General features: G+C 36.4%; 2 protein-coding genes across 7 annotated transcripts in view; both read left to right on the plus strand.

Annotated features, from left to right (window-relative positions):
• dcst1 (DC-STAMP domain containing 1) overlaps positions 1-12,392 on the plus strand; it is a 38,508-nt gene extending 26,116 nt beyond the window's left edge. For both annotated transcript variants that reach the window (XM_022673580.2, XM_022673579.2), the window contains 14 exons: positions 80-154; positions 271-399; positions 1,412-1,551; positions 1,977-2,148; positions 3,080-3,223; positions 3,432-3,553; positions 4,524-4,678; positions 4,896-4,995; positions 5,272-5,367; positions 5,502-5,628; positions 6,340-6,456; positions 8,024-8,166; positions 11,219-11,329; positions 12,063-12,392. In XM_022673580.2, coding sequence (XP_022529301.2) covers positions 80-154; positions 271-399; positions 1,412-1,551; positions 1,977-2,148; positions 3,080-3,223; positions 3,432-3,553; positions 4,524-4,678; positions 4,896-4,995; positions 5,272-5,367; positions 5,502-5,628; positions 6,340-6,456; positions 8,024-8,166; positions 11,219-11,329; positions 12,063-12,299 — 1,868 coding nt within the window. In that variant the 3' untranslated portion in view covers positions 12,300-12,392. The remainder of the gene's footprint in view (positions 1-79; positions 155-270; positions 400-1,411; positions 1,552-1,976; positions 2,149-3,079; positions 3,224-3,431; positions 3,554-4,523; positions 4,679-4,895; positions 4,996-5,271; positions 5,368-5,501; positions 5,629-6,339; positions 6,457-8,023; positions 8,167-11,218; positions 11,330-12,062) is intronic.
• A 4,958-nt stretch (positions 12,393-17,350) lies between these two features.
• adam15 (ADAM metallopeptidase domain 15) overlaps positions 17,351-19,793 on the plus strand; it is a 47,373-nt gene continuing 44,930 nt past the window's right edge. The window contains exon 1 of one of the 5 annotated variants that reach the window (XM_022673583.2): positions 17,351-18,045. In XM_022673583.2, the coding sequence (XP_022529304.1) occupies positions 17,793-18,045 (253 nt within the window). In that variant the 5' untranslated portion in view covers positions 17,351-17,792. The remainder of the gene's footprint in view (positions 18,046-19,793) is intronic. The other 4 variants (XM_022673581.2, XM_049480508.1, XM_022673582.2 and 1 more) reach the window with 4 other exon arrangements.

Genomic DNA, 19,793 nt, shown 5'->3' on the forward strand with positions numbered 1-19,793 from the left:
TTAGTAAACTTTTATGTTAATTAAAATTGTAAAAATACAGGGAGGTTTACATAGTTTTTTCCCTTTATCTTTATTAAAGGTTTATTTTTTGGACTCGTGAGCAACATATCACTGACTTTCTTCCACAAAGTCATTGCTGGATATGCATTTGTTGGTATGTATATCTAAACATATCTTGTTGTTTGTAATAAGGCAGGAGAATTTGTGTTAATTATATGAAGGTTTGGTCAATAGTAGTTCAACCCTGATAGGCTATCTTTGCTTTTACAGCAGTGTGTGTTCTAGGTGGCATGTTTTCTTCGTATTTCCGCTGCACAGTTCTCTTGATGTTTCCGAATATATTTGGTTCCCGTGGACGGGCGTTTGGGATGTTTCTTGTCCTGCATGCTCTTTTTCAAGGTAAAAACACAAATTATCATTATCAGGATAATCTACCTTTTTGTGTCTCTTAACTTGCATTTTTATTATTTTGATTATTTATAAAGCTTATAAGAATACACAAATATCCTAGTTTCCCAACATAAATGATATAGAAATTTAAATTATTTATTTCTGAACATTTACCCTCTTTAATCCCTTGAAAAAAAACAATATGAAGGTTGTGATGTCACTGATGTCAAAGATTACTAGGGACGATTATCCAAAGATAATAGACACGGGATCCTTGGATATGTTTAAATATCTTGATAATTTAATGAAAATAGATAGATAAATAAATACTTGAAATTCATAAAATGTTTAAAACGTTCTTTTTCTTAAGAATTAACTTACAATAACTTACAATAATTATTCAACTTAGCAAACAAAAAAGTATTTTTAAGGCAAGGTTAACATTCTTCTATATATGTTATATTGCCTCAAAACACAAACACTTTCTTTGTGATGTGCAACTTAACCAAATGTCTGCCAATGATGTGATGAGGTTGGATTTACCATTGTGAAATACACTATTCTCTTTAATGACTCAAACTCACTGCACTTAATCCCTTAATAAAACTTATTGCATAACCTATGGTGCCATTATTTAATTTTTCTAATAACAATTAAGACTGGGTTTAAGTTTGAAGTTTAAGGTTGGTCATGCATAAGAGCTTACATATGAGATGAGTAACCTTGGCTGAGATTACTGTACACCAGTTTTAACTTATTGAACTACCCAGACCCTAAAAACCCATACGCAGGTCCACACTAGGGGCTGTGTACATTTGTGTCAACAATCTGTGTCAAGGATGGGTGCTGACAAAGTTCTGTAACTGAATGCATTTATCAAAATGGGTGTTGACACTATATAGACATATATAGTTTAAATAGTGTAAATTATGTGGTTACTAGTACATTACTAGGATTATTTACTGAATGAAAGGCCTAAAGTTCATGGAGTTCACAAGTACGTCTTATTTGTTTCCCTCAGGTCCAATCTCAAATATCCAACATAACGTCCAGGATGTGGCCTTCTCTATGGGGTGTAACATAGACCTGCAAATAAAGTACAGTAAGGTCATGTGGAGGGCAGTGACTGAGCCCTTTGTTCAAGTCCTGGAGGAAATAGTGGTGAGTTCAACAGGGCAACTGTGTCATAGACTAAATATGCAGCTGAAACCTCCCTGTATTTTCTGAATGGAAGATTTTCAAACTGATGAGGACTGAAGGATATGTAATTAAGGAATGAATGGGGCCGTGCATTCTCCACTACATTGTTAAAATGAAGATGCCTTAAATAAAGAAAGAGGCAGTTTTGATTCCATGAAGAAATGTTTGTAATAGAGCTGCAAGAATGTACAAAACTCTTATATATATATATATATATATATATATATATATATATATATATATATATATATATATATATATATATTAGGGGGGCCTTGACGCTTTCAAGTTGTAAACAGGTGGGCCGTAATGTAGAAAAGGTTGAGAACCCCTGGTTTCCTTTGCTGTGATTTTTCTCCAGTACATATGTCTCTCTTGTTTATTAGGATGACAGTGTGAAGTTCCAGAAAGAGGCACAGAATGTGAGCAGTGAGTTTCAGAGCATCAGGGACGAGGTGATGGGCCATTATGGCTACGAATCCCTCGGTCAGAATGACACAGCTGCAGGCAATAGTACTCAGGAGCAGTATGTTGCAAAGACTATGATGCGCTGTGACTGTAAGTCCCACACTCATATGGTTTATATTAAAGGTTTCATATAAAATTAGGGCCCTATTAAATCTGTTGTTTTTTTTTGGCAAATTGTGTTTTATTTATGGTTTTTTTTTTTATGTTTTTCTCTCCCATTTCAAATTTTTAGGTGCTGGCAGGCAATGAAAAAATCGACTTAATTACACGCTCTCTGATTATTTATTCTAAATAAATACATTTAATCACATATATCATTATTATTATTATAAGTATTTCAAAGTATTTATACAATTAAATGTTAACTTTGGAGCAAATGTTTGAATGGATGAATGACTGGCATAGACTTAAAAGCTCCCTGTAATGAACATCAGTCAGTAACAGATCATGTAAATACTGTATATCTCTCATAACTCTAGACCAGTTTATTATAACTGCGCCTTATTCTCCTAAAACTTACAAAACAGATGTAAAAGACGGTCACACATGCCAGAGGTTATTTTCAGATTCTAGTCTACTCAAATATATCATAGATATACATATAAATCTAATACATTTTTACATTAATAGCTGAAATATGTTGCTCTGTAATACTAATATATACCAACCTTGCTTAAAATGCTTAACAATGAGATGAGAATTTAGATATTTGACAATATTTGATTAAAAGTTTACTTAGTAAAGTTAAAATAAAAGTAAAAATAGGATGTTCTTTTTTATTTTGGTCAATACAGTCTTGATTTTTGTATTCAACTTTTAATTTATACATTTTATATTGAAAAATACAATCAGAAAACCAGATATAGAAGCAAAAATCTTTTCAGAAACATTTATTTGTATAAGTATTAGGAGATTAGACTCACATATAGTGATAGTCATTAAGCTGACTCCCGAATATTGTTTATTAGATGCATTTTCATGTTCTCTGTGGCCTGTTGTAATAATATAATGTTGTATGTAGATGTGGTGAAGCAGGGCATTGAACGCTGTCAGGACTGGTTCAGTAGTAAGTGGCAAGAGTGTATGGACACAGTTGACTCTGTCATCATCAACCACTTCCTCTGTGTGCCGATGAAGTTTGAATTCCTGTGTAATATCATGAGAGGTAAGAATCTTGGTCTTTTTTCATGAGCTAATGCAGTAAATTCTCAGAGCAACCAGTTTCCCCAAACCATTTAAATAAACTGATGCTGATTTAGTCTTTAGCTAGTCTAGCCATGTTTGTTGACTAGCTTGCCAGCATTAACTTGGTAGTTCTGTAGTTTAACACGATTATGCTGGCTTGTGTTAATTCAATGCTACATCTGTCTTAGTTATGACTCCATGGTGCGAGGACAAGATTCCAGTGGAGGGAAACTTTGGCCAGACCTTTGACAAGCTCAGTTCCTCCATTGATAAACTTGGAGAACAGTTCACCACCAATGTTGTACTTCAGGTACAGAATATCTGCTTCAAAATACATGGATTTATCTCTTGCAAGAAATATGGTTATGTATCTAAATTGATTTGTTTCGTCGGTTTTCCTTAGCATTATTCACTGTTTATGTCCCTTAAAAATGTATGCCCTCCTTATTAAATTCATACCACCCCAAGTTAGAAAAATATGTAAATAAAAAAAAAACTGTATTTATGTTATACTGATTATATTTAATGTTTTCCGTTTGTTAATATACATCTGTTTCTGAATTTCAGGCCTGCAGCACATTCCAAAAAACGTTAAGGGCTAGTAGTGAGATACAACAACTAAATAATAATGTGATATCAAACAGGTTATTTCAATCATGGTTTAGTACACAAGCAGTGTGCACAAAAGGAGTTTTTGTGAAGCTCCTGCAAAGATGCGCGAGGAAATTATTCAAATGTTTAAAAAAACAATGCTCCTCAAAGAAAACCTAGAAGTAATTTGCATATTCCTCCATCTACTTCATTAAATTATTAAAAAACAGAAGGATGTTTTGTGTTTAAAGGACAAGGGCACAAGATTAAATTAAACCCCCATGATTTACATTCACAAATACCACTTAAAATTTTACTGTGCAAAACAGAAGCCATTTGTTAACCATGTCCAGAAGCAGCATCAGCTTTGTTTAGGTATGTGTGCAGAATTTATAAACAAAAAATATAAGGATGCCTGAAATGCAGGAATGGATGTATAATAACAAAATAAATCAAGCTGACCAGATGGAATATGAATTATCTAGTGTTTGTAATTTCTGCAATGAAATTAACATCAAAGTTATTATTATTATTTTTTTTTGCCATTTCTACACTGTTCTCGCTTTTTCTGACTTGGGTTGTAGTTTAACTAATTGAAGTTTTATAAATCTTAGACTAGAAGCATTTTCATCTGCCAGACTAGAATATTAGCAGAAGCATGTTGTCTTGTTTTGTTTTGACATATACAGAAACTGGAGCAGCATCCCATGTATGTCACGGCTCTTCAGGATGAATTTCGTAAGGAGTTGACCAAGACATTTCAGGAGACGAAAAATACTTTTGAGAACATATCAAAGTTCATACAGATCTTGCTTTCCTTTGCATTCCTTGCAGGTTTTGCATCGTAAGTTCTCTTACATATTCATTATTACTTTCCATTTGATGCAGTAGCAGCAAGTTTACAGCTCTTTATTATTATTATATATATATATATATATATATATATATATATATACGTATGTGTATGTATGGAGGTAGTTTATATTTACTGCCAGTTATAAACATGTAACATATATAAACTTTTTTTTTTCTTTTTTCTTTTTTTTTTTTTTTTTTTACAGGGGTTTTAGATATGCACAACAATACACACGCAATAGTCGCTTTGACAATGTCTACATTACAACCTACTTCAAACAGATTGATGAAAGGAGAAAGGCGCTGGTAAGACTATGGTGATCCCCTATAACTCTAAATAAAGGGGCTACAGGGGGATATTTAATCCTCCTGTTATCCACAAATTCACTAACACCCTTTTTTCCTTAGGGACTATTTGACCCGAGCATTTTTAAATCTGCTGAAAGTATTATAATTAAACACATAAAAGTATATATTAGTATGTGAGTCAGGTATTTTATGGGGCAGATGAATTTTTTTTTTTTTTAAGTTACAGAGTTTAATATAGTGATCTTAATATTACCCAACACGTGCATGTTTCAGGGTAAGACATATCTGCTGCCCATGAGGAAAGCAGAAAAGAGTAATTTTATAGATCCCTGCAACCTGAAGATCCATCCCAGCGAGCTCAAACCTGTGGTACAGTTTTTAGGATTATAGCATGTTCAATAAGCACAATTCTTTTTACATTTAAAAGCAGAAGCTTTCGCTTTGTGTTTACTGTGATACAGAAGGAAATTATTTAGGCACTGATGATGTATTCTGCTGTATAGATTGCAGGCTTGGTGCAGGTAGTATCTCTGGCTTTGTTGACATTTGTTCTGCTGGCCACTGATGGTGTTCTGTTCCACTTCTTCGATATCATCCAGAGGCATACATTTACAGAGTTCTCCATTACAAGTAAGTAAATTATATGATATCTAGAAATACAGGATATCACTTTTGTTTGCGTTATTACATCATTGACTGACGGCACATATTGAGAAACAACACAGAAACTCAAAAATGGTAATGTTATATATGCAAATGTTTGTAGACACCCCTACTAATGGGTGCATTGTAATGCTGACACATATGTGCAAATGCACACACGCAGCTTGTCTAGTCCCTGTAGAGAAGTACTGCCAATAGAAAACAACAGTTTTGAGCAGATGAATATGAACTTATTGACACTAGTGGAAATTGTTTATTTTATATTTTGCGTGTGTTCATTATAAAATTAGATAGATAGATAGACAGACAGACAGACAGACGTTATCAGCAGATATGACAAATAATAAACATAAACCTGTAAGTAAACCTACAAGTATTGTGAATGGTGTAGTGTCCACTAGTGCAAATGTACAAGATGTACAGAAAGTGTAAATTGTCCAGGAGGGCAAATGTACAGGATGTAAAGTAAAATGTGAAAAGACTCACAAACTGCAGATGTACATGTTGTCTTACACAGAACTTTAAAAGCAGCTGATATTTTAAACAAATTGAATAATATATACAATAAGAAACCAATACACATACAGTTTATGTAAATGCAAAACAGATATAATACCACATATGTGTGAAACAACATTCTGAAATTGCTTTTTTTGTTTTATTTTTATTTTTTTGTAGGTCATCACAACATACACATTGACATCGATGGAGACTCCATGTTAGCTAAGCTCCTGCGGAAAACTATCGGTGCTTTCAACACTTCCTCCAAGCTGGATATTGATTCCAGTAACCAGCGTAGGTGACCTGCCTGCTGACTTGATGCCATTGCCTGACCAAACCAGAAACCACAGCCCACGGAATCCGGCTTACAAAGCCTAGATTCTAGGAGCATTCAAGAACTCGCTGCATTTATAGTCTTAGCCCTGACACACAGTCTTCAGCTCACTCAGAGTGACCTCTGCTGAGCTGGATTTACTTAACGAGCAGTTTGGCTTGCTCTGTTAGAGAGCAAAGGTTGAACGTAATCTGGTTACAGTCCATTCACAGCGTGGCCTGTAGTAAGGCTTTTCAGCAGTCCTGCATTTGAAATGATTTGCTGATGTAATATATATATATATATATTTTTTGTAATATTGATATAATATTAAATAAAACATGCAAACACAAGACATTTTCTCAAACAGTGGGCAGTCAAGCTTACTTTAAAAATATTTGTAACACACATATTTTTTAGTCAAAATGTTTGACAGTCTAACTTAAGGGTCTATTTATTGAGGCCAATCATCTATAATAACTGGAAAAGATAGGCAGGATAAGACGTTAAAAAATAGACTGTGTAGTTTCTTGTCACTGTAGCTGTCTCTGTGTTGACGTGTTTGGTCTGGCTGTGTGCTTAAGCTCATCAAGGTTGCTAGATGGGGCAGTAAAACCTAAGGAAAGCTTGGTGTGGCCTCTGTCCAACCAGGTCTGATGCTGGTATGCCCAGAAGCACATGGCTCCACACAGTAGCTGTCGACAGGGCTATTTTAAATCAGGACAAAGGCCGTGGCAGATCTCCCATGGTGTAGTTGTGTTCTCATTGAGGATATCTCATGCGTTATATCTCACCAGGTCATTTTAGATGGTGTCATTTACAGCTCTGGAAAGAAAATAAGAGACCACTTAAAATAATGAGTTTCTTTGATTTTACTAAATTGAAAACCTAGAATATTATCAAGAGGAAGATGGATGATCACAAGCTATAAAACTAAACAAGCTAAACTGCTTGGATTTTTGCACCAGGATTGGCATAAGGTTATCCAAAAGCAGTGTGTAAGACTGGTGGAGGAGAATATGCCAAGATGCATGAAAACTGTAATTAAAAACCAGGGCTATTCCACCCAAGATTGATTACTGAACTCTTAATACTTTATGAATATGAAATTGTTTTCTGTGCATTATTTGAAGTCTGAAAGCTCATTTTCTGAAAGTAAATGCTCTAAATGACAATATTTTAATTTAGAATTTGGGAGAAATGTTGTCCGTAGTTTATAGAAGATTACAACAAAATAATTTGATCAATATATACCTATACATAGCAAAATCGGAGAAACTGTCATAAATTTCAAGAAAATATTAATTGGGCCCTTCCAATGAATAACCATATAATGACTGGTTCTTTCTTTTGGGAGAAATCAGTTCTATTCTGTACTTTTACTATTTACTAATAAAGCTCATTTTCAGTGTTTTTTAAAAACATAAAAAGTGAAAGCTTGTGTGTATAAGATATATATGCAGTACCACATGTAGGACCTAATACATGGATGACCCCACTGCCTTTTATTGATCTAAAAACAAATATGCATGTATGTGTACCCCACAGAATGCCTCCCACAGCCACATGCTCTGAGCCATTCAGACTACCTGTGGTGTGTCCTCCCTCTGTTGCTGATGGGCACCATGTGCTGCCTGCAGGTTTATGCCAACCGCATACGGAGAGTCATCACTGCCTTCTACTTCCCTAAGGTAACACAACACACAGCTACTGGCAAGACATAGAAAAGTCTCAGTACAATCATAGGCCTTCAAAGCCTTTGATTACAGTGCTGCATATCTAATACCTTAGGTTTTCTAAAAGTTTCCTCAATGTGTCTATGTGGTTATTTTTATTCCTGATGGGTGTTAATAATCTATGTAAACAGACAGATGTAGTAGGGAATGGGAAGTTCAGGTTCAGGGAGACTTATCATTGCATGTGCTGCTCATTCATTAGGAACCTCTTATTCGTCCCCCAGCAGAGCTGTGTGAATGAGTCACTGCTGCATGTGCAGTTTCTCCCCGCTAAGCACTGATCACGTTTAGTATTACATAATCAAGCAGATGCAACATGGGATCCATAGAGCTTAATCCAGCATTGTGTTACATACAGTGCATGCACATAGCTAATACCAATTATAATCTCTAAACACAAAATCACATGATCGCTTCACCTCTCAAACACAGATTTAAACCGTATACAAAAGGTACAGGAAATTCTACACCATGCTGAGGCATGACACAATAATACTGAGAGAAATTCTAATGCTAAAAGTACTAACTGTTACCAATAATGCTGACAAAATATTGCAAATACTAAAAAATCGAAGAATGTGTGCAAATGTGCAAAACCAATGTTTAACTGTTTTCCTATGCATTTTGGGCATTTTGCTATTTTTGGTGGGAATGTATGAGCTGTACAGCTCCATGGGCCAGGGGTCATAAGTTCAGTCTTCACTCTAGTCTCTGTCTGCGGGGAGTTTGGTGTGTATTCTCCGGATGCATGTGGGTTTTCTTCTTTTTCATTGCCTGATTTCCTCCCACCTGCCAAAAACACACTGTAAACTGCTGAAGCTAAAATATGAGTTGGTGAGTAAATAAATGTGTGTGGTACTCTCTGATGGACTGGTTTCCTTGTCCTGATCCAAATGTTTTCTGCACATTTTGATTTTGTTTTTAATATTGTCAATGTTTAATGTGTTATTTATCATATTTAATCCAGCCTTTTTTTCAACAGTAAATCAAAAATGGATGGATGCATTATGAAAAAAAAATTATGCCTACAGTGAACCTGTAGACCTTGTGAAACGTCTGGAAAAACAAAATCTGGAAATCTTTTAGGTCAAATTTATATATATTTATTCATTTAAATATTAACAGGTTTACAAGCTTTTAAGACCCACTGTAAGTATGTTAATTATAATTGAGCCATGAAGGAAATTTTGTCAAAAATATTTAAATTGTATCTATAATAACATAACACTTTTTGCTCAGAAAAACAAAAACTGCAATTTGGATTAACAGTAGAAATAAACAGAGCACTGTTTTCTTCAGGAAGGCATTGACTAGAGGCTTTGTTTGGGTGTTAACTTGAGTTTTAGTCACATGAGGTGACTCAGGGCTGTGAAAAATCTAATTATGATTAATAAGTACTCAACTCTAACCCTGGCCTCAATGCAACACTTTTTTACTTTTACCCCAAGTAATACGTACGCTAATCTACTTTACAAGATGTTTAAATGTAGCCGAATCAGCTTGTTCATGGCAGTGAAAAGGAAATATGTGCATTGCAGGGGTCTCTTATTGTGAAATATGGGCTCTGGAATCTGAAAGATCTGTTACCATAACTTATGCATTTAAAAGCATGAAGTGTGAGCACCTAATGAGCTGCAAGCAGCTTATACAGTATATGCAGTATATCTTACACAGAATACAGGCTAATCAAGGGGCTTTAGAGTAATGTTATTGCACTTTTGTAAAGTCAGGTACAGTTCTTTAGCACTGTGTGCTGTGTGTTTTCAGCTGCTGGCTTCTCTCCCAGTCGGTGCGTGTGTAAATCAGGATTTCCACAGGAGAATATTTATTATTGCGCAGCCTGTTGGTTGTTTTGCTGTTGCGCTCTTAGCACAGGAAGGCTTGAACAAACGTTAAAGTTCCCTCATATCCAGCAAAATCAAAACAAACAGTGTACATTGTTGCACAAAATTACTTTCCCTCGCAGAGTTATTATTTACTGTCATTTCTGAAAAGGCAAACAAACTCTATAGTTCCATTCATTTCTCACAGATTACTTTCTGCGATATGCGGGGTCAGATGCTGCTCGGTGTTGTACACCCTGAATGGAAGTTAGAGCCTGTATGATTTATCTACATGCTTTATTTATGACTAGAATAACATTTTAGCTTCCTCACTGCAAACAGCTTAATTTCTTCCAATGAATAAAATATAAAATAAATAAAATCATTAAAGTGTGAAACAGTACTGTAGGGATCTGATTCATCAGCACACTCTGCACACTTGCAGAATGATGTAAAATGCTTATTCTTACATAATAAGAAAACAAGACTTGGCTGTTAACATCATTTACAGCACTTTGAAACTTGGAAGTGTGCTTCACTGGGTTTCACAGAGTTCAGTGGGCTTAACAGAAAATGATGTGTGAGGAGAAATGTTGTGTGTGTGGTGTGTGTGTGTGTGTGTGTGTGGTAGTAATACGCTGAGAGGGTTTACAGTAATAGCATTAGACACAGTATTCTGAGGGCCCGTGCGGCCGTGAGGATTAGGGGCTCCTTCAGGCTTGAAACAGCTGCTGCATCAATACAGCTATTATTACACACCTTACATTCATACATACACAGATCACTGTTTTCAGAAATACTCTACTATACTGGTCAACATACACATTTTTGAGATAAATCAAAACATCTAGACTCCACTCTTTTTTTTATTTTTTAGCTGATACAGATGTTGCATCAGTACTTTTGGTAAGAGTCTGCTTGTTCTATAAAAATTGGTTTATTCAGTACAGTTCATTACAATCCAATGCACCGATACTCTATGAATAAATAAACACAGTCTGCCTTTCATTTTTTCATTTCTTTTAGCAACAGCATACATCAATGTTACTGCCACCTGCATACAATAGCATACTGACAGCACGGCTGTATAACCCTTTAGACCTGCCATTCTCACAACGTCAGAATTACATTTTCCCTTTCTCTTTCCTCTTGTAAATTTCTATGTGGACCTTTTTTCTGGACAGAGAGAGAAGAGAAGGATTCTTTTCCTCTATAACCTACAGCTTGACAGACACATATCGTACATCATCAGACAGCGAAAACGGCTGAGAAGGCGCCGACTGCCACCAAACCAGGTGTGTATTCAGTCACACGACAATTCCTATACTCTGGACCCACCAAAATGTACCTCAAATCAAAACTTACAGTCACAAATATGATTTTGCCTAAAATCTGCATTTTTGACATAAGGCTGGGCGATATAACTTAACTAAACTGAAATTAATATATATATAATGATATAATAAAAACCTTAATAAAGTGTGTTAAAGGATTACCATTTATTTTTCACACCGAAAACACAGCATGCTGTATATTGAAATAGTAAAAATATATCTGTGTTTCTACATATGTTATTTTTGAATATTAAATATGACAATTGCACCATTTGTAGTATTGAACTGATTTATAAGTTGTACAATAGGTGGCATACTATTCGCTTTAATTGGAACGTTTCTAGAGCATAATTTGCCCAAGACTATTTGTACTTTGTTTAGTGTCTACCATCCAAAAACAAAGAATTTCCGTACAAATAATCTGTGCCAATCTTTTTTTTTTTTTTTTTAGCTAAATTGACCACAGAGGAGAATAAACTGTGCTTTGCGAAAATTGTATTTCTTTTAAAAAGCAAATTCATTGATATTTACAGAGAGTAATACATTTATAGACACTTCTGGTAATTAGTTTGTAATCTCTTAATTTCTACAAGTCACAGGCTCACAGCACACACCACTTTACATCACACCAGACAGGATACACCGATGGCAAAATCCCCCTGATAACCCCCTGACCCACTCTTCTCTCTGACAGATGTTATCTACGCTGCTGTCTCCTCTGGCCTGGTTTGGATGTAAGCTGCACTGGTGCTGGGTGTGTGAAGAGCATGTGAGGCAGAGCAAAAGTGTGCAGTGTTCTGATCCACACTGCACTGTGCTCTACTGCCCACAGTGCTGGAAGGACCTGGGCAGTAGTTGCGTCTGCTCAGCCCACACAGACAGCAGGTCTCAGGACAGCGAGTCTGATACAGATGTTTACTATGTTGGATAATAATCTCTCTCAGCCATCCAAACGTACTTTTGTAAACTTTGATGTACACATTGAAAAGTATCTTCTTAAATAAAAAGGCATGTGTTTTTCTCATTATTGTGTAGATGGTACATACGTATTTGTGCCAAAAAGTATACAGATGACCCTGTTCTTTATTTCATGGATCAATATCAACAGCCTAACTGTGAGTGCTTTAACAAGCAGCCATCTCTATTAACATCAGCTTCTATTTTATTTATGATTTTTCAAATATAATAGTCCCATGTGCCTTGTGCTGCAACAGTTGAATGATTCCCAGTACCAAAATATTTAATAATACCCTAAATTAACAAACATTGCCATATAAGGCTAATAAGTTTTTCTTATGTCAGTAATACAGCTGTAAACCCTGAAGAGAAGCAGTTTCTAGTATTTGAAGTGTTCAAAGAGAGCTCCGGTGAGTCAGAGCAGAAGCTCCTGTGTTCTAATAGCTTAGCTTATCTCTAATATTCACCCTGCTGTGTTTAAGGGTGCTTTCACACCTGACCGTTGTCCGAACCAAGGTTCATGTGTTTGCTACATTGTATATATTTGGTCCGCTTATTTTTGTTTTCACCCTGCACCAGGAGCGCACTCCTACATCCTTTCATCATCACTTACGTATCGATGCGTTTTCCTTAATTTGACGCTGATTGGTTTTAAAATTACATGCGACTGACGTTGGCGTGTTGACAATTCAGCGGGTGGTTCATTCGGTGGACAGCCTTTCCAGGATAAGGATAAAATGAATGAACAGATTCATTTCTTCTCCATAGTAGTGCTGCTATTGTGGTTTTTATACCAGCAGCAGCAACATCAGGCACAGTACTCTAGGTTAGTTTAAATTCACCAAACGAACGTGCTTGTCCTGCAGCAGCTGTATCCACGGCTCATTTTTCCTGCATGGACAAAGTGGGTGGGACTGGACGCGCTTGACGTCCAACTCCGCCTTCCCGCAGGCTGCAGTCAGTAGTAGATGGTTATTTTTCTTCTTCTGCTGCCATTGTTGAGGAACGCCTGCTCAGCTTCCTGTAACTGGTCCGAAAGTTCGAACCATCTAGAAAAGCGCTTTCACACTGCAGGCGAACCGGACCATGGTTCAGAAGATCCGGTTCGCGGCACCTTTCACACCTGCTACTTTGGTTGGACCAAACTGAAAAGTCGGAAAGTCCTGACCAAACGAGGCAGGTGTGAAAGCACCATAAGTTTAGTTGTTTTGAAAGGAAAATGAGGGAAATAAATAACCAATTCAGTTATGAACATTTTTTGACACTTGTAGAAATGCACTAAGGCGATAGTTAATGCTAATTACCAATGCTAACCGCTAGCCTATGTTAAAAACTAGCAAATGCTGATCGCTAGCCAATGCTAACAGCTAACTTACCACTAATCGCTAAGCTAAGACTAGTCAGTTATTAAAAGCACTGATAATAGTGTGAAGCCTTGTACATAGATTCTGTTGACTTTCATACGTTTTGTTGTTTGAATTGATGTTCATAATGTTTATAATGGTAATGGTTTATAATCTAAATATGTTGTTAGAAACAGAATGATTTACTATTCTGCACTTTTTTGTAAATTGTTTTTTCCTGAAACCGTTGGAAAATTCCTGTAATGGCAAGTCACTCACATTTAGATACAAAACTTCTGAACCATAAGGCCTATTATCAAGATTCTTTTTGTTGCCTTTTGGCTTGCTAAACCATTTGACGAGGCTGAAGTTGGTTTGATATTCGCAGCTCCAGATTCGTTTGGCTCGATATTCGCAGCCTCGTATTCCCGGCTGAAGTTGGTTTGATATTCGCAGCTGCCGCTTCACTGAACCACCGTGAACTAAAGGGAGCGTTCACAAACACCCGCTGTTTATATTAAACACCTCACAGATCAACACTGAAGGAGATAGAATGAAGAAAAGCAGTACATCTGTTTATTAACAATGTAAATATACAATATATTATTAAATATAAGTTTGTATATTGTAAAATATTTATTTTAATTACTGAATTTATAATTATATATTACAATAAATAATTAAATATATATTTAATAAAATTATATTTTAAAAGCCATTGCACTCAAAAAATATGAGGCAGATGTTCAAGTGTGATTTTGAAGAACTTTTTCATGTTGGGCCAGAACAAATACACATGATCTGAAGAGTACTAGTCTTCTACTTTAAGAAAAACCTGGAATTAGCCTGGCCCAGGCTGATTTTATACTTTAAACTGAACTGGCAACATGGAATAACGATCCATAATGCACAAAGAAATTGAATATAAAGCTGATGTTCTAGTGTGATTTTGAAGGACTTTTTAATCTTGGGCCAGTACAAATACACATGATCTGAAGAGAACTAGTCTTCTACTTTAAGGAAAACCTGGAATTAGCCTGGCCCAAGCTGATTTTATACTTTAAAATGAACTGGCAACATGGAACACTTGAACATCTGCTATACATAAAAAAAAAATTGTGCATTATGGATCGGTATGCTATGTTGCCAATTCATTTTAAAGTATAAAATCAGCTTGGGCCAAGCTACTTCCAGGTTTTCCTTAAAGAAAAAGACTAGTACTCTTTAGATCATGTGTATTTGGTCTGGCCCAAGATTAAAAAGTCCTTCAAAATCACACTAGAACATCAGCTTTATATTCAATTTTTTTGTGCATTATGGATCGGTAGGCCATGTTGCCAGTTAATTTTAAAGTATAAAATCAGCTCGGGCCAGGCTAATTCCAGGTTTTCCTTAAAGAAGAAGACTAGTACTCTTCAGATCATGTGTATTTGTTCTGGCCTAAGATGAAAAAGTCCTTCAAAATCACACTGGAACATCAGCTTTACATAAAAAAAATTGTGCATTATGGATCGGTATGCTATGTTGCCAGTTCATTTTAAAGTATAAAATCAGCTCGGGCCAGGCTAATTCCAGGTTTTCCTTAAAGTAGAAGACTAGTTCTCTTCAGATCATGTGTATTTGTTCTGACCCAAGATTAAAAAGTCCTTCAAAATCACACTAGAACATCAGCTTTAAATTAAACTTTTTTGTGCCTTATGGATCGGTATGCCATGTTGCCAGTTAATTTTCAAGTATAAAATCAGCTTGGGCCAGGCTAAATCCAGGCTTTCCCTAAAGTAGAAGACTAGTACTCTTTAGATCATGTCTATTTGGTCTGGCTCAAGATTAAAAAGTCCTTCAAAATCACACTAGAACATCAGCTTTACATAAAAAAAATTGTGCAATATAGATCGGTATTCCATGTTGCCAGTTCATTTTAAAGTACAAAATCAGCTTGGGCCAGGCTATTTCCAGGTTTTCCTTAAAGTAGAAGACTAGTACTCTTCAGATCATGTGTATTTGTTCTGGCCCAAGATTAAAAAGCCCTTCAAAATCACACTGGAACATCAGCTTTACATAAAGAAAAATTGTGCATTATGGATCGATATTCCATATTGCCAGTTCATTTTAAAGTATAAAATCAGCTTGGGCCAGGCTATTTCCAGGTTTTCCTTAAAGTAGAAGACTAGTACTCTTTAGATCATGTGTATTTGTTCTGGCCCAAGATTAAATAAATCTTCAAAATTGTACTGGAACAGTGGCTTTTTTGTGCAAAATGGCTCGTTATACCATGTTGCCAATTCATTTTAAAGTATAAAATCAGCTTGGGCCAGGCTAATTCCAGGTTTTTCTTAAAGTAGAAGACTAGTACTCTTTAGATCATGTCTATTTGGTCTGGCCCAAGATTAAAAAGTCCTTCAAAATCACACTAGAACATCAGCTTTACATAAAAACAATTGTGCATTATGGATCGGTATTCCATGTTGCCAGTTCATTTTAAAGTATAAAATCAGCTTGGGCCAGGCTATTTCCAGGTTTTCCTTAAAGTAGAAGACTAGTACTCTTTAGATCATGTGTATTTGGTCTGGCCCAATATGAAAAAGTCCTTCAAAATCACACTAGAACATCAGCTTTATATTCAATTTTTTTGTGCATTATGGATCGGTAGGCCATGTTGCCAGTTAATTTTAAAGTATAAAATCAGCTCGGGCCAGGCTAATTCCAGGTTTTCCTTAAAGAAGAAGACTAGTACTCTTCAGATCATGTGTATTTGTTCTGGCCTAAGATGAAAAAGTCCTTCAAAATCACACTGGAACATCAGCTTTACATAAAAAAATTGTGCATTATGGATCGGTATGCTATGTTGCCAGTTCATTTTAAAGTATAAAATCAGCTCGGGCCAGGCTAATTCCAGGTTTTCCTTAAAGTAGAAGACTAGTTCTCTTCATCTGATGTGTATGTGTTCTGGCCCAAGATGAAAAAGTCTTTCAAAGTTTGCCAGTTCATTTTAAAGTATAAAATCAGCTTGGGCCAGGCTAATTCCAGGTTTTTCTTAAAGTAGAAGACTAGTACTCTTCAGATCATGTGTATATGGTCTGGCCCAACATGAAAAAGTTCTTCAAAATCACACTTGAACATCTGCCTCATATTTTTTGAGTGCAATGGCTTTTTAAATATAATTTTATTAAATATACATTTAATTATTTATTGTAATATATATTTATAAATTCAGTAATTAAAATAAATATTTTACAATATACGAAATTATATTTAATAATATATTGTATATTTACATTGTTAATAAACAGATGTACTGCTTTTCTTCATTCTATCTCCTTCAGTGTTGATCTGTGAGGTGTTTAATATAAACAGCGGGTGTTTGTGAACGCTCCCTTTAGTTCACGGTGGTTCAGTGAAGCGGCAGCTGCGAATATCAAACCAACTTCAGCCGGGGAATACGAGGCTGCGAATATCGAGCCAAACGAATCTGGAGCTGCGAATATCAAACCAACTTCAGCCTCGTAACCATTTGGCCGTGCTTGGACCTTTAATTGCCGCTTGCGCTATATTTTTTTGTTTATTTATTTTTCTTGCTTTCTTATGTCTGTATACATTTTACTATAATGTCTGTATATAAACATTTAGCCTGCTTTCAGTTTTAGCATACAGTTCACAGCATATACAGCACAGCTGTGTGTGAGGAGGGCAGTGAGCAGTGAGGGAAGTGAAGGGTTAACAGGCTGAAGGAAATCCCGCCTAGCTGGGCTGGGCTCGGAGCTAAACGCGATTCCTGCATGTAAACACTCAGCAGCAGCAGTTCAGCAGGAGCTACAGAGCAGAGCGGAGGGATTTAACAGGTCAGAGCTGAGGAACAGGGGGAAGCTGGAGCGGTTTTTGGACTCGTGCTGCTAAAACAGAGAGGAGCGGACAGATACTGAAAGAGAGACAGAGCTACAGAGAGAAGGAGTGGGCCGAGATCCAGCGCTTCAGATCTGAGAGCTAGGTTAGCTCTATCAGGCGAGATACAGCAGCAGCACCGAGCACTGTGTCTGACAGCTGCACGTCTGATCAGGGCTGGAACTGTGGAGGTCCTGCGTGTGTCTGTCTTTCTGCTACCTCCTGCGTGGAATGAAACATAGAGGATGAGCCCCGGGTGTCTTCTACTGACGGTTTTATGGCGAGTCTTTCTCACCGTGCTGCTGTTTGAATGCACTCCTGCTCCTCTGGTTCTCACTCAGACTGTGTTACCTGGGAACACTGGCTTTACACTGCTGGAAGATGGAGAACCAGCATCATCTGCCTCACCTGTGGGAGTGCTGAACACTGAGAGCACACCTGCTGATGAAGACACACACGACCTGAGGAGTGCAGGAATCACTCACACTTCACACTCAGGTAGGAGACAGTCACTCTCTGAATACTGATTATATATACAGCTCTGTCAAGAAAATAAGAGACCACTTAAAATTATGAGTTTCATTAATTTCACAAAATTGAAACCCTCTGGAATATAATCAAGAGGAAGATTGATGACCACAAGCCATCAAACCAATCTGAACTGCTTGATTTTTTTAATCAGGGGTGGCATATAGTTATCCAAAAACAGTGTGTAAGACTGATGGAGGAGAACATGCCAAGATGCATGAAAACTGGGATTTAAAACCAGGGTTATCCCACCAAATATTGATTTCTGAACTTTATGAATATGATATTGTTTTCTTTGCATTATTTGAGGTCTTAAAGCTCTGCATCTTTTTTGTTATTTCAGCCATTTCTAGAAATTTGGGAGAAATGTTGTCCGTAATTTATAGAATAAAACAACAATGTTCATTTTACTCAAACATGTACCTATAAATAGCAAAATTAGAAAAGCTGATTCAGAAATTGGAGTGGTCTCTTAATTTGTGTTCCAGAGCATCATCCAAAGGTCCTATCCCGGATAACATGACCATGTTGGAGAACCCAACTGGGAAGAAGGTTTTGAAGTTTTATCCATGAGTTTCCAGAGACCAGGAGAGATTAAACATTGACCCATGTTTGATAAAAGGGGCACTAAACCCCCTGATTGTAGCTGACTCCACCCTTTAAAAAATGGGAGGAGTAGTTTGGGAGGGGCACTGGGTGATGTATGTGTTTAAAGGCAGGACAGGAGGGAGAGCTGATTGGCTAATCAGAGTTAATAGGTGAATATGAATAAGCCAATATGTTGATCAGTGTTTTTATTTTAGTTATGGTTTTAGTTACACCTCTTTAAAGTAATGTTATCATGCTTTTGTATATTCATAATATCAGTGGCATACAATTATCTTAAAATCCAATTGTTCTGGGACAGTATATTGCTCACACAGAACTAGTAATCCTGACAGGTCTACAGGGGTTAAAATTCATCATATATTTCAAGGCTGTAAGCCAGACAATATATTACAATTTTTTACAATCAATTTTAGTAAAACTGTGATTATACAAACAGGAAGCGCTGAACTACTATGTTGCATGTAAAGATTGGTGGTTTATTTTGTGTTGTGTTTGAACCCTGGCCACTAGATTGCAGTGTTGTACTCTGTCATTACCTCCCACTGTTATAATTGTGTTTTTTTCATTCTTTGAAAGTTTCTTATGAAATTACATTTTTACAATTGCAATATGTTGCCTTGGTTACATTATCTGAATATATGACGATACACAAGTACTTACCAATACACAGACCACAGACCTACCTGCTACTTTTTCACATTAACTGTGGAAAAGACCATTCAGTGGGTTTTATGGTTTTCTGTACTAACTGAATGGTTGTACAGCTGAATGGTTGAATCAGATGTGTTTAAAAAAAGAACTCACCAATCTGTGTCTGACAATACCAGAAATGAAAAGCTCTGTTCTATAGTTTGTATTGTTTTAAGAGGATCCTCGCTCCTCCGCTGCCCTGCCAGCTGAACAGGCACATTGCTCAGACAGATGGAGAAGACTTTATTGATCCAGAAGTGAATTACTAGGAGTGTCCTCACTGTGAGGTTCATCAGTGAGTACAGTGCTGGCATGTGTAAACACTTTCTCACATTTACTGTACACAAACGCTAATGTCAGACTCAGGTCTGATTACTGGTCATTATGTGGTACACAGTGATGTGATGCAGTGCATGTGA

The sequence above is a fragment of the Astyanax mexicanus genome, chromosome 6 (genome assembly GCF_023375975.1).
Source record: "Astyanax mexicanus isolate ESR-SI-001 chromosome 6, AstMex3_surface, whole genome shotgun sequence".
Classification (NCBI taxonomy): domain Eukaryota; kingdom Metazoa; phylum Chordata; class Actinopteri; order Characiformes; family Acestrorhamphidae; genus Astyanax; species Astyanax mexicanus.